At 37.7% G+C, this 13352-nt stretch overlaps 1 protein-coding gene across 2 annotated transcripts in view; it reads left to right on the top strand.

The window, feature by feature from the left end:
• KRCC1 (lysine rich coiled-coil 1) overlaps positions 1-12744 on the top strand; it is a 28502-nt gene extending 15758 nt beyond the window's left edge. For both annotated transcript variants that reach the window (XM_087713325.1, XM_087713326.1), the window contains 6 exons: positions 4823-4926; positions 6538-6618; positions 7178-7340; positions 7751-8020; positions 9905-10004; positions 11340-12744. In XM_087713325.1, the coding sequence (XP_087569451.1) occupies positions 6577-6618; positions 7178-7340; positions 7751-8020; positions 9905-10004; positions 11340-12114 (1350 nt within the window). In that variant the 5' untranslated portion in view covers positions 4823-4926; positions 6538-6576 and the 3' untranslated portion in view covers positions 12115-12744. The remainder of the gene's footprint in view (positions 1-4822; positions 4927-6537; positions 6619-7177; positions 7341-7750; positions 8021-9904; positions 10005-11339) is intronic.
• The last annotated feature ends 608 nt before the right edge of the window (positions 12745-13352 follow it).

Below are 13352 nucleotides of genomic sequence, written 5' to 3'. Positions count from 1 at the left end.
GAATAAACTATATGCTATTTTAATGAACAGCAGAGGGATGCAGTGCTCACACAAGATCCCAAACATAATTTCTGAATCATTTTTTATACCAACTGCTATAGTACATATTATCAGGCAGATAATATCATATTATCAGGCTTTATCAGGCAGAAAAGAAAAGTCATTACAAAACAATTTCAGTATCTCCTGTATATCAGGAGGAAGTCCTAGGAACAAATCTTTCTGGGGCAGAAAATAATAGTTTCTATCTCTAAATTATTTTTATACCCCCCCAAAAAAGATAAGATGTGTAGAATTTAAATGCATAAGGGATGTGGGGGAGTTGGTATGCCAAGTTTGAAATATTATGATGCCTTTCAACTAAGATAATATTATTACTCTTTTCCCCAAAAATCAGACCTCTCTGGATAATAAGCCCAATTGGGCTTTTGAGCCCATGCACTAAAATAAGCCCTCCCCTGAAAATAAGATCTCCCCGAAAATATTGCAACACGGCAGCAACCATGAGATGACCTCGCTCGCCACCTCCTGCACCTCAAAAATAATAAGACCTCCCCGGAAATAAGGCCAAGCGCTTATTTCGGGGATCAAAAGAAAATAATACCCTGTCTTATTTTCATGGAAACATGGTAGGAACATAAATGATGGTCTCTGAGTACAAATTGAATTAGTGTTAAGACTTTATCAATTAGAACATAACCATCGCTTTCTGGTGGATTAACAAATATCTCCAAACTTTATTTAAATCTTTTTTCAGTCCTTCTTTAACAGGTGTCAATGCATCTTAAAAAGAGGTAGGGCTTCAATCATATGGTTATAACCACAACTCCAAAAATTGCAATGTCCTTACCCCAAAATACCTAGATGTTTTAAATTTTTACTAATACCCAATATGCAATCAGTTTTAATGTTTTCTTAGATATTTGATGTTTTAAATATAAGGCTATGTTTACTATTGGGTATACTATTGTATATCAATTTCCCATTGTTTTTTACATGGGTAGGATATAAAATAAACATGTAACATTTCACTACATACAGTGGGGCAAAAAAGTATTTAGTCAGCCACCAATTGTGCAAGTTCTCCCACTTAAAAAGATGAGAGAGGGCTGTAATTGACATCATAGGTAGACCTCAACTATGAGAGACAAAATGAGAAAACAAATCCAGACAATCACATTGTCTGATTTGAAAAGAATTTTTTTGCAAATTATGGTGGAAAATAAGTATTTGGTCAATATCAAAAGTTCATCTCAATACTTTGTTATATATCCTTTGTTGGCAATGACAGAGGTCAAACGTTTTCTGTAAGTCTTCACAAGGTTGGCACACACTGTTGCTGGTACGTTGCCCATTCCTCCATGCAGATCTCCTCTAGAGCAGTGATGTTTTGGGTCTGTCGCTGGGCAACACGGACTTTCAACTCCCTCCAAAGGTTTTCTATGGGGTTGTGATCTGGAGACTGTCTAGGCCACTCCAGGACCTTGAAATGCTTCTTACGAAGCCACTCCTTCGTTGCCCGGGCAGTGTGTTTGGGATCATTGTCATGCTGAAAGACCCAGCCACGTTTCATCTTCAATGCCCTTGCTGATGGAAGGAGGTTTGCACTCAAAATCTCACGATACTTGGCCCCATTCATTCTTTCCTGTACATGGATCAGTCATACTGGTCCCTTTGCAGAGAAACAGCCCCAAAGCATGATGTTGCCACCCCCATGCTTCACAGTAGGTATGATGTTCTTTGGATGCAACTCAGAATTCTTTCTCCTCCAAACATGGCGAGTTGTGTTTCTACCAAATAGTTCTACTTTGGTTTCATCTGACCATATGACATTCTCCCAATCCTCTTCTGAATCATCCAAACTTCAGTAGCAAACTTCAGATGGGCCCAGGCACGTACTGGCTTAAGCAGAGGGATACGTCTGGCACTGCAGGATCTGAGCCCCTGGCGGTGTAGTGTGTTACTGATGGTAGCCTTTGTTATGTTGGTCCCAGCTCTCTGCAAGTCATTTACTAGGTCCCCCCGAATGGTTTTGGGATTTTTGCTCACCGTTCTTGTGATCATTTGAGATCTTGCGTGGAGCCCCAGATCAAGGGAGATTATCAGTGGTCTTGTATGTCTTCCATGTTCTAATTATTGCTCCCACAGTTGATTTCTTCACACCAAGCTGCTTGCCTATTGCAAATTCAGTCTTCCCAGTCTGATGCAGGTCTACTATTTTGTTTCTGGTATCCTTCGACAGCTTTCGACACCATAGTGGAGTTTGGAGTGTGACTGTTTGAGGTTGTGGACAGATGTCTTTTATACTGCTAACAAGTTCAATCAGGTACCATTAATATAGGTAATGAGTGGAAGACAGAGGAGCCTCTTAAAGAAGAAGTTACAGGTCTGTGAGAGCCAGAAATCTTGCTTGTTTATAGGTGACCAAATACTTATTTTCCACCATAATTTGCAAAAAAAATTCTTTCCAAATCAGACAATGTGATTGTCTGGATTTGTTTTCTCATTTTCTCTCTCATAGTTGAAGTCTATCTATGATGTCAATTACAGGCCTTTCTCATCTTTTTAAGTGGGAGAACTTGCACAATTGGTGGCTGACTAAATACTTTTTTGCCCCACTGTACTATATACATGTTGCATATTTTCTAGAACAGGGGTGTCAACTTACAGTCTGCGAGCCGGATGCATCATGTGCTGGCCACACCCACCTCTGATTTAGCAAAGGGAAATTCCCAATACATCATATGACGCAACAATGTGAGTTTGACACCCCTGCTCTAGAATCTCAAGGAACTTTGAGCTCTGTTACCTGAAAGGAGATAATTGGCTCAAATACACCAGCTGAGCTTCAGGCTAATGGAACACCTAAATGCTGATCTTCTTGGTCTTAAACCTGTACATTATTTAACACACTATCATAGCATAGTCTTAATCTATCTCACACGGCTGCATGATAATAAAATAAATGATGCAAGCTCCCTTGAACTCATTAAAAAATAGGAGTAATAAAAACAGCCCTTAGTTGTGTTGTAATAACTAAAGTTCTATTGCTGATCTTTCTGTGAAAGAGTTTTGTCAATATGAAACAGGCCCCATACTTTGAAAATATTTTTATCTAACTGACCTTTTTGTTGCACATTTAGAAAGTTTGATATTTAAAGAAGGGGAGAAGAAAATAAGAACTTAATCCACCCCCACGATACCATTTAGTTATGCCTTCTAAAAACAACAGTTTTATAAAATGGGTTATTAATTTATTTAAACAATTATTATGGAGGTGAGAACTTGGATTTACTGGCATATTTTTATTTGAGAAGTTTAATTTTCTACTTAGAATTTGCTACATTTGTACTTTGCGGGGTTTGTGCAAGTATTCTGAAGAAGATTATTTGCGCTTTATGAGAGCACACATGAAGCAGCTTCAACTGGGGAAAACAGGAAAGATAGCTATTAAGAAATCTTAAGGTAAAAAGGACTGTGGTTTTCTGTTGCTCTCACAGACTGTAAGTATTCAGCAGTCCTGCTTTCCAGTAGAGGATACCCTGGACAGTTTGCCTCAGCAGAGTGTTCTGGGATCACTATTGTTCGTCATACATGTAGAGCTATTGATGCTAGCCATAGTTTGGAAGAAATTAAAAAAGAACTGGAGTGACCTATGCAAAATAATAAAAGGTGCTTGTGGCAGAGCAGTTGTTTTTTACAGGCACAAATTAAATGCATACAGCAAGTAGAATCCCAGATTCTGGTTTGATCCCTGGAACTGGAGTATGATCAGAAAGAGATGTTAAGAAGTAATTGATGAGAGGCCAAAACAATGAAAAATTGTAGAACAAGTTCTTGCCGTGGGACTCAAGTAGCATGAAACTTCATCATGTGAACATTCTAGGAATTGGGTCACTGCATGATTATCCCTTATCATAGTTCTATGTCTTAGCTTCTGGTTGTATCACGGCTCCCTCCTTTTTTCTCTTTTTGAAGTTTGGTTAAGTGAACTGCTTTAATATGGACTATATGCCACTTCAAATTCCAAAGCTGACGGAATTTGCCCCCAGTGCACAATGATTTTGACATCATTAACGGATGATTGAAGTGCAATGTATAAATCACTTCAAAAATAATTAAGGGGGGGGGGCTGACGAATCAAGAGAAGTTAAATAATGAAAGCAATGTTATGCCATTGTGCTGCAAGCCCCATTATTTTTGTTCATGCCCTGTGATACACACCAATATAGAAGGACAGAGCTTGCAGCAAAATAGTGCAATGTTGTTTTCATTATTATTTTTTCAAAAGTATTGGCTTCCTTAATTCTGCCTTTTTTCAGTTTCTTTAGGCAGCATGAAATTGAGCTTGATGGATTTTTTTTACAGGCAAACTAAGCTGAGAAGTTCACTTGGTTCGTTGTTTTATTTCTCCTTCAGAGAACTATGAAATATTTGTGCTTATTATTACTATTATAAAAGGTTTGAGATGTTTTATATTGCAGTAGAAGAAGAGCAAAAGAGGCAGGCTGCCTTCTACACATGCTTCTCCTTAGTCCCATACTATCACCTCAGAAAAAAGAACAACACAGCTGTTATTAGTCAATTCTTTTCTCCTCCTAAAAATAACACATCCAGGACACAACACTTACTTGGTTTGTTTTAAAGAATGTGGATAAACATCAGCATTATAAGCATTCAACAGAAAGCATATAGAGGTTACCTCTATTGACTCTTGGGGACAAATTGCACCATCTTGTATTTAAGTTTTCTAATATATATATTTTAATAAATAAGACACATTGTTCTAGTTACCAATTATATCCATAACCATTCATTTTAGATGTTTTTGATGAGGTGACAAGAAAAGAACTTTGCACAGACACTTACTGCAAAGTTTGTGGGGCTATACTGCAGTTTGAATCGCAACGAATAGCACACTATGAGGTAAGCTTTAATACAGAACATATCAATGAGATTTTGCCACCCCATGGTTTCCCAAATATGGAGGATTCTCCTTTTACTGACTAAGATACTTGTTTCAACGAATCAGGTTTCTTTAAAAAAAAGCCTAACTGTGTTCATTGAAGAACTGTGATACCTATTAAACAAAAAGCTACTGGCAGTCATTTCATTACCCAACAGATCTCATCAAGCTGGCCTTTAATTTAGAAGCCTTCTAATCTGGAATGTTTTTTAATGCCTTACATGAACAAAAAATGTTTTGATTTACCTAATACAGGTAGTCCTCAACTTACAACCACAACTGAGTCCAAAATGTGTGTGGCTAAATGAGACATTTGTAAAACGAATTTTGCCCTATTTTGAAACTTTTCTTACAATAGTTGTTAAGTGAATCAGTGCAGTTGCTAAGTTAGTGACACAGTTGTTAAGTGAATCTGGCTTCCCCATTGACTTTGCTTGTCAGAAAGTTGCAAAGTGGTGACATGACTCCAGAACACTGCAACTGTCATAAATATGAGTCAGTTGCAACTTAGCAACTAAGTATCTGAATTTTGATCACGTGACTATGGGAATATAAGTAAATATGAAAAACAGCAATAAATTCCTTCTTTCAGCGCTGTTGTAACTTTGAACAGTCACTAAATGAAGTGTTGTAAGTTGAGGACTGCCTGCATTTATTCCCTTACTTTGTCCAGTGGCCCTACCAGAATAAAGCCATGAAATTCAAACAAGTTATTATATGGAAGCTGCCTCTGAAACATTATCTCTTTCTCTAAAGTTTACCAGTTGAACCCTAAGTGTTGTCTGAAAATCTGTAGCAATAAGTAAATCTGCTTATTTTTAAAATTAAAAATTAATATTTCTCTCTTGCTATACTCACGATACTAAGATTGGTTTATACAGTTTAAAAGCAGCAAAAATTAATAATATAGCAGAATAACAGAGTTAGAAGGGATGTTGGAGTTCTTCCAGTTCAACCCCCTTCTCAAGCAGAGTTTTCTTCTCAAGAAAACCCTATACCATTTCAGGTAAATGTTTATCCAATCTCTTCTTAAAAACTTCCAGTGTTGGAGTATTCACAACTTCTGGAGGCAAGTCATTCCACTGATTCATTGTTCTCACTGTCAAGAAATTTCTCCTTAGTTTTAGTTTGCTTCTCTCCTTGTTTAGTTTCCATCCATTGCTTCTTGTCCTGCCCTCAGGTGCTTTGGAGAATAGGTTGACCCCCTCTTCTTTCTGCCAGCTCCTTAGAACAGGAAGACAAACAGGTGGCATTGATCAATCCCAATACAATTGCTAAGTATAAAATAATCCTTAACTTGGCATTTCAGATGGCGAACTGCATAACCCTCCATTATGAATTGACAAATAATTTTGCAATTAGAAACTCAGTATAATATGTTGCCATAGCTATGCTTCTATTAATAACCTCCAATACAGCACCCCGAGGTCACCCAATCTAGCTGTAAATCACTGGGCACTGAAATGTCAGATTAAAGGCTCTGCTCCTAGATGATGTGTATCTTTACACAATTGTTTTTACATATTTTTGAAGGCTTGCTTTGATATAAAATTGACACTTTTGCTTTTCAGGGCAAAAGGCATGCACAAAAAGTACGGCTTTATTTACAAATGCATAATGAACAAAAGGACAGGCAGCATATGAATTTCCAGGTAAAGTTACCCCATTTACATCAATAGGATGGATTACGTATGGGACACAGAATTTGTGCCTTGTAGTTTAATTTTATCTGACCCTGGCATTATCTGAGGCTGAGTCATGACAGAGAGAAAGATAAAAGATCCCTCATATAAAACTGCTAATCCAGCTCACATTTACCCTAATCTTGTTTTTCTTTACTGTAGACTCAATTCAGTTTTCTCATAGGTCAACACATGTTCCTATGATAAAACTAGTTAATGGTTGAAAAGAAAGAAAGTATTATTTTCTTATTTAGAAGATGTTTTAATTCCATCCTGCAGCCAGCCATTCTTGGTCTCTTGAACATCATGAGTGAGAGGGGGCGGGAATGGATGACCATGGTAAATTTATCTGTGGACAAATAGAACTGGTGCCTAACTTTGTTGGGTGTCTTCAAGCAGAAGCTGGTTAACCAAATTATCCAGAGATGCTTTATTTTAAATTCTTACCCAAAGCAGAATTTCACGCCCTAAAAGTTCAGCCAATGCCTATTGTTATAATGAATTAAATAGCTTTTCATTTTGGTTTCAGAAGAATCCAAATATGGACAAAAATATGTATTGCAAACTTTGCAACATGGTCTTCACATCTCCAGTTGTTGCTCAATCACATTATTCGGGAAAGATTCATGCCAAGAAACTGAAGCAGCTGTCAGATCAGACTCAGACCATACAGGATGTTCAATCAGAACATGGTAAAGATCTAATAATTAATGCATTCTCTTTTTTGTCAGCTATTTTAATGAGAAGATGCCACGTGGATTGCTTTAATCATAGTATCAATGCAGCTGAAGAATAAATCACATTAAATGTCCTTATTTTGGTACTCTTACATATTTCTCTTTTTTCTTTTCCCTTTGTAATTTCATACAGTGCAGTAAGAAAGGAAAGAATCAGTAACTTACCTGAACAACTTACAGGAGACGCTATTCACAATAATTTGTCAGCCAACAAATTAGATACACATAAAAAGATGGGTTAATTTTCTTAAAGGCAGTCTAAAGGTTCCTTAAAAAGTCAATTCCCAATTCTGACAAGTTGACACTTTTTGTTCTGATTGTTTTCCACAAGGAAGCTAATCTTTCTGCCTGGCCCTTTTTCACAGATTCCTCTGCAATTTCAATTCTGCCAGAGGCATCTCTTGAAAAGACCTTGCAACAGGATGTTGATTCTGAGGACCTATATTCATCCTGTAGAACTTCTTTGGATTTAGATGATCCGGATAAATATTGCAAACTCTGCTCTGCATCCTTCAACAACTCATTTATGGCCCATCAACACTACGTAGGCAAAAAGCACAAAAGAAATGAATTACGTAAGAAATTGGTGGCTGAAATTGGAACTCAGGCTATCCCCCTGGAGTCCAAAACCAATGGTAAGCAGCATCAAAATGAATATTCCCCTTTATATCAGGTGAGCATGACTCAAAACCAAGGTATACCATCAACCTTTTCCTTCCACATGCTGGCCCTAGTTGGATATCTTCCTTTCAGAGCCCAGTGACTCTGGTGCAGTGACGTGCGGTGAGGTTTATGGCTGGTGAGGCAGTCTTCTCTCCCGACATCCCACTGTCTAAAGCGCTTCCTTTCTGTCGCCCACCTGAGTTCTGACAGGCAGACGAAAGAAAGCGCCAGCCCGCCGCTGGCTTTCTTTTGCCCGCCTCTATGTCAGACATAGCGGTGGGCAAAAGAAAGCCAGCGGCGGGCTGGCGCTTTCTTTCTTTTGCCCAGAGGCGACAGCCCGCCTGAGCTGCCCGCCTCTGGGCAAAAGAAAGAAAGTGGCAGCCCACCAGCTCGCCTGAACTGCCCACCTCTGCGCAAAAGAAAGTGGCAGCCCGCCAACAGAGGCAGGCAAAAGACCCCCCTCTGCTGGCGGGCTGCCGTGGACACAGAGAAAGAAAGCTGGTGGGCTGCCCTCCCTGCCTCCCCCCCCCTTCCCTCTCTTCACTCTCAAACAAACTCTCAAATTGAGAGAGTGTTTGTTTGAGTGAAGAAACAAACACATGCACACACACACACAAATTACTTACAATTACTTACAAATTACATTAATTTTGAATTCCTCCCTCCGACCCACAGACCTTTTCCAGATGTTTCACAGAGGATTTCAACTCTGCTCTTGCCTGCCATCATGAAAATGTAAAAATGTAAAAGGAAAAAGGCAAGAGCTGCTGAGGTCAGGCTGGGCTAGCTGCTGCCAGAGTTCCCAATGGATGACTCTGCTTAACTGTTTAAAAAAGCTTCTAAAAAACCACTGTCTACAGGAGGAAGCAAGAGAACCACATGCCTCATCTACATAAGGATTTTTCAGCTTTTAACCCTTGCCTAACTCTGCTTGAGTGTCAGACTAAAGTCAGACTAAATTCAGACTAAATAAAATCAGATTAAATGAGGCACATCGTTCTCCCGCCTCCTCCTGTAGAGGGCACTTTTTAGAGGCTTTTTAAAGCAATCACTAAGCAGAGTCATCCATGTGACTCTGGCAGCAACTACCTCAGCCTTTTTCCTTTTACATTTTTTTTTCTTTTCATGATGACAGAGGTGAGGCTCTGCCTCCCCTGCCTCCCCTGACTGCACGTCATGCTCTGGTGAAGGGAATTCCTTGCGTGCTTTGGCTTTTTCTCTGTGCTTTTCTTAAAATCCAGTATATTGTTGCCTATCTTGATCATGAATCAAGGTCTTTGGAAAGAATGTTTGTCTGAATATTTCCATTTGGAGTTCAGATATCAAGAGAATGGTCCAAATTCATTCCAGAAGTCAAAGAGCCAAATCAGAAAGTCCAGAGTTTTAAAGATTCAAAAACAGGGAAACACAGGAACAAGAATCACATGCTTGAATTTTGAAAAGAATGAAGGCTGAAGTCAAAGCAGCTACATAAATCTATCTGCAGGCAGTTGACTACAATTACGTAGGCCTTGCATTTTGCCTAATGAGAAGCCTCATGGGGGTTGCATTGCTCTGCTCACCGTTGCATGCATGAAAATCTGGAGCTTACGTGTCATACCTAATCATCTGAGTGCTCCAGCTGATCAGGAGGTGCCTATCATTGATCCACTTCAGATGCATCATGACTTGATGATTCCTGAAATTGACAATGCACAAGCTTATCTGGACCAGTATTGTCAGAATCAGATTCTAAATCATGCCCCCTGATAGAACAAGTTTACAAAGATTTCCATAAGATGTCTGTTATTTGGGAGAAAGGGCATCATTTTTACTGCATTTTCTTTAACCTGTAGCTCTTTTTTTTCCCTTTGCAGCACTTGGCGTGGGCAACTATGTATGCGAAACGTGCAATATCAGCCTCACATCCATAGAAATGTACCAGTCACACATGCAAGGAAATAAGCATCAGATTAAGTAAGTGTTTTCCTGGCCCTCCATTAGTGACTGAGGAGCTGTGCTGAGACTTCAGGAATACAGTATGAGTATGTGGATACTGAGCAAAACAAAGATTGATGGTTAGAATTGCCGAGAAAGAATGTGAACAAACTTTATCACTAGAAGTCAAGTAATGTTCCTTTGCCCTTGAAATGAAGGTCTTGTCTTGAAGGCTGGATGCAACTGCTTTTCTGTTGAGTTCTTTTTTTCCATAGGACCAACATTAGGAAAAATGTTTTCTAAGGAATTTTTTCTTTCTTTAAATAAATATTTAATATTCTCTAAATATTTTGGAGTAGAACTCTTATCATTAACCGTAATGTAGTGCAACAATATTTGGAGGTTTGCAGGGCACATATACTCCCCTCTTGATATTTTCTATAGCTGATATTCAGACCTACCTTCCGCATATGATGCAATAAGAGTCTCACAATGGACACATTTGTGAGGCAAAACTATCAGCTTGGCTTACAGTTGTCCAAAATAATAAGTGCAACAAATTATAAGAATCAAAGGCAACTGGAAAAATAATTGCCCAAGAGTCGATTGAAATTGAGCAGCTAATAAATTCAAATAAATGAATGCTGGAAGTGTGTGTGTGTGTGTGTGTTTGTGTTTGTGTTTGTACATTTAAAAAACATAAATGCAGGGAATGTATCTCCCATAGTCAGGTAAATTGCTTATTTCTAGAAGTATGAATGTTTTATAAAGATAAATATTCTTTCTTCAATATCTTGAAAAATTAAACTACACATGATCAGGCTTGATTAATGTTAGGGGAGGGAAACTATTAAGGAAGAAGGCAATGACAAACTGATACTATTGCCCAGAACATACGTTTTACATGTCCTTGAAATAACAGAAGTTGATTTCTATTCAAGCATATGGTAGACAATTACTCCCAAACTTTCCATCTAGCTTATAGTACAGCATATAGAGAGTCAGTTTGGTCTAGTGGTGAAGAAGCCAGGCTAGAAAGCAGGAGAATGTGAGTTCAAGTCCTGCCTCATCCATGAAAGCCAGCTGACAGATCATTTTCTCTCTCAGTTCAACTCACCTCAAAGAGATGAAGAAGGGAGGAGGGGGAAGGTGTCAATTGATGCATTTGCCAGCTTGAGTAATTTGTAAAAATAATAAAGATGAGATTCATAAAATTAAGAGATAACTTATCTAGACGACACTAAATTAGAAAAGGTGAAGAACTAAATCCTATTATAGAATTGTACTACATAAGCCTCAGGAGTGGGATTAATGATACTAAATAGCATTAAAGCCATTAATACATTCTCATACTTTATTTATTATTTGTTTTAGAGAAAATCTGATTGCCTCTTCTCTGATGAAGAATTCCAATAATACAAACAGTTCATTCCAAGATGAATTGGCAGATTACATCAAAGTACAAAAAGCAAGAGGACTGGAACCAAACATTAATTTTAGAAAGTCCGAGCAAAAAATGTGTGAAGCGATTAATGGTCATGAGGAGACCTTTGCATCTGACCAAGGTTTTCTTTCAAGAAACGTTTATGAACCAAGTCAGCATTCCACCTTTTTTCCAGAAATGGACACATTTTCATATTCTGTTGGAAGCAGATCGCCACACCCACCAGTGCAAAAATACCCAGTAAAGCTAGAAAACGTATGTACGTACAGCACAGACAATGATTCTGAAAAGCCTCAGTTAACTAGTTACAGAAATGACAGCTACAAACTACTATCAGCCGAATCTACTGATAGCTACAAGTCTTTGTTTTCAAAGAATAGCTCTAGTGCTGACAAGGGAAGCCGTAAGCTGCCAAAGAAACCAAGAGCCAAAAAAGGATGGCCACAAGAGGGAGAAAGAGATCGTTCAACTCTTAAAAGAGCAGGAGACAATCAAGAGTTGGAAAAAGATGGTAAGAAGAAAAAGAAAAAAAATCATATAGATTCAATAGCTGGGTCAAAATCAAAGCACAGTAAAGTAAAGGCAAGCAAAGATCATTCTTCTGAAAAGAAAAGCAAAAGACACAAGAAGGAGAAAAAGAAACATGAAACCAGTGCAATTACAGAAGAGGACATGCTGTGGAATGAATCTGTCTTGGGATTCTAATTAATTTTCTGTTTGTTGTTGCTTGAAGCTTGACAGTTTTTTTAAATATTTTATTTACTGGCTATTTTTAAAGTTGCTACTTCAGAAATAATGAGTGAAGGAGATGGAAATCATTAGGGAAGAAATTGAAGAAATTCTCCAATATGATTTGGAGTATCATTTATATTCAAAAATGCTTCTATCCAGAACAAGACTGAATATGCCAGAAAATATTTCATATTTGATACAGAAGCATATAACTTCTTAAGTTCCATTAAGTACATATTGTTGTAAACTTTAACAGAGAATATAAAAAATATGAGGTGGGGCTGGATTGTACCCCAAAGTAGATATTTTTTTCTTCCTGCAGATAATAAAGAAAAAAAAACATAAGAGATAATTTGGTTAATGTTTTTCCTCAAGGTCAAACTCTACTTTTTTTTGAGACCACATTGATGGAGTGCTCCTATATTAGCTTAATCTAGGCAAATTAAGTTAACCATTGTTTTTAAAAATTATTGCGGCAGGCTTTATTTAACAGCAAAAGGAATATATAATTCCCAATAGTTTTTTTTCTGAAATGTTTAGGCATTCAAGGATTTTTAAATGTAGTTATAATGATTTTTAAAAAATAATAGTCTGACACTTCCCCCCCCCCCCCAAGTGTTCAAATTCTTTCTCCATATTCCCTGGCAGATTGTAAAAATAAGGCCTTGGAAAGTATTGCAGACTGAGCCCTTGTTTGAAACATGTTGGGGAGCCATTTTAAAGCAATTTGGATATAATCAGTTGTATCTACATTTCTAGTTTTTTCTTACTGTAATAATATGTAAAATCACATGCTCTTAAAGTTATAGAAAATTTGAGTTCAAACATGAACCGCCTTGCACATTATGTAAATAACAGTGATATGTCATCTGATCAGTCACTTCTATTGCTTTTGGAGAGGAACTGGAGAACAATCAGCAAATTTCTACAATGTTAGAATTTTCATCAATAAAAGCAATAACACGTATATTAGAATGCGCGTTATTTAGTGGGTTTCCATACTGTGTTTATGAGCTTTTCTCCACATTTAACCATTGAAACAGCAGGAAAGTATGTCCAACCTGCATTGAATTGTCTTCTCTGGCTCAACTACTAACTATCAATATATTTTAACAAGACGGAGAATCAGTAAACTACTTATGATTTTGAACCTGAAGCAGGAGGCAAGAGGAGAGCACAATATTGTTTAAATGGAATTTTGCAGCCTTAAA

This window comes from Thamnophis sirtalis, unplaced genomic scaffold, assembly GCF_051295495.1.
Source record: "Thamnophis sirtalis isolate CommonGarterSnake01/CBP01778 unplaced genomic scaffold, rThaSir2_p1.2 scaffold_4, whole genome shotgun sequence".
NCBI lineage: Eukaryota > Metazoa > Chordata > Lepidosauria > Squamata > Natricidae > Thamnophis > Thamnophis sirtalis.
Note: the sequence above shows the minus strand (reverse complement) of the source record. Positions and strands in the feature narration are given on the sequence as shown.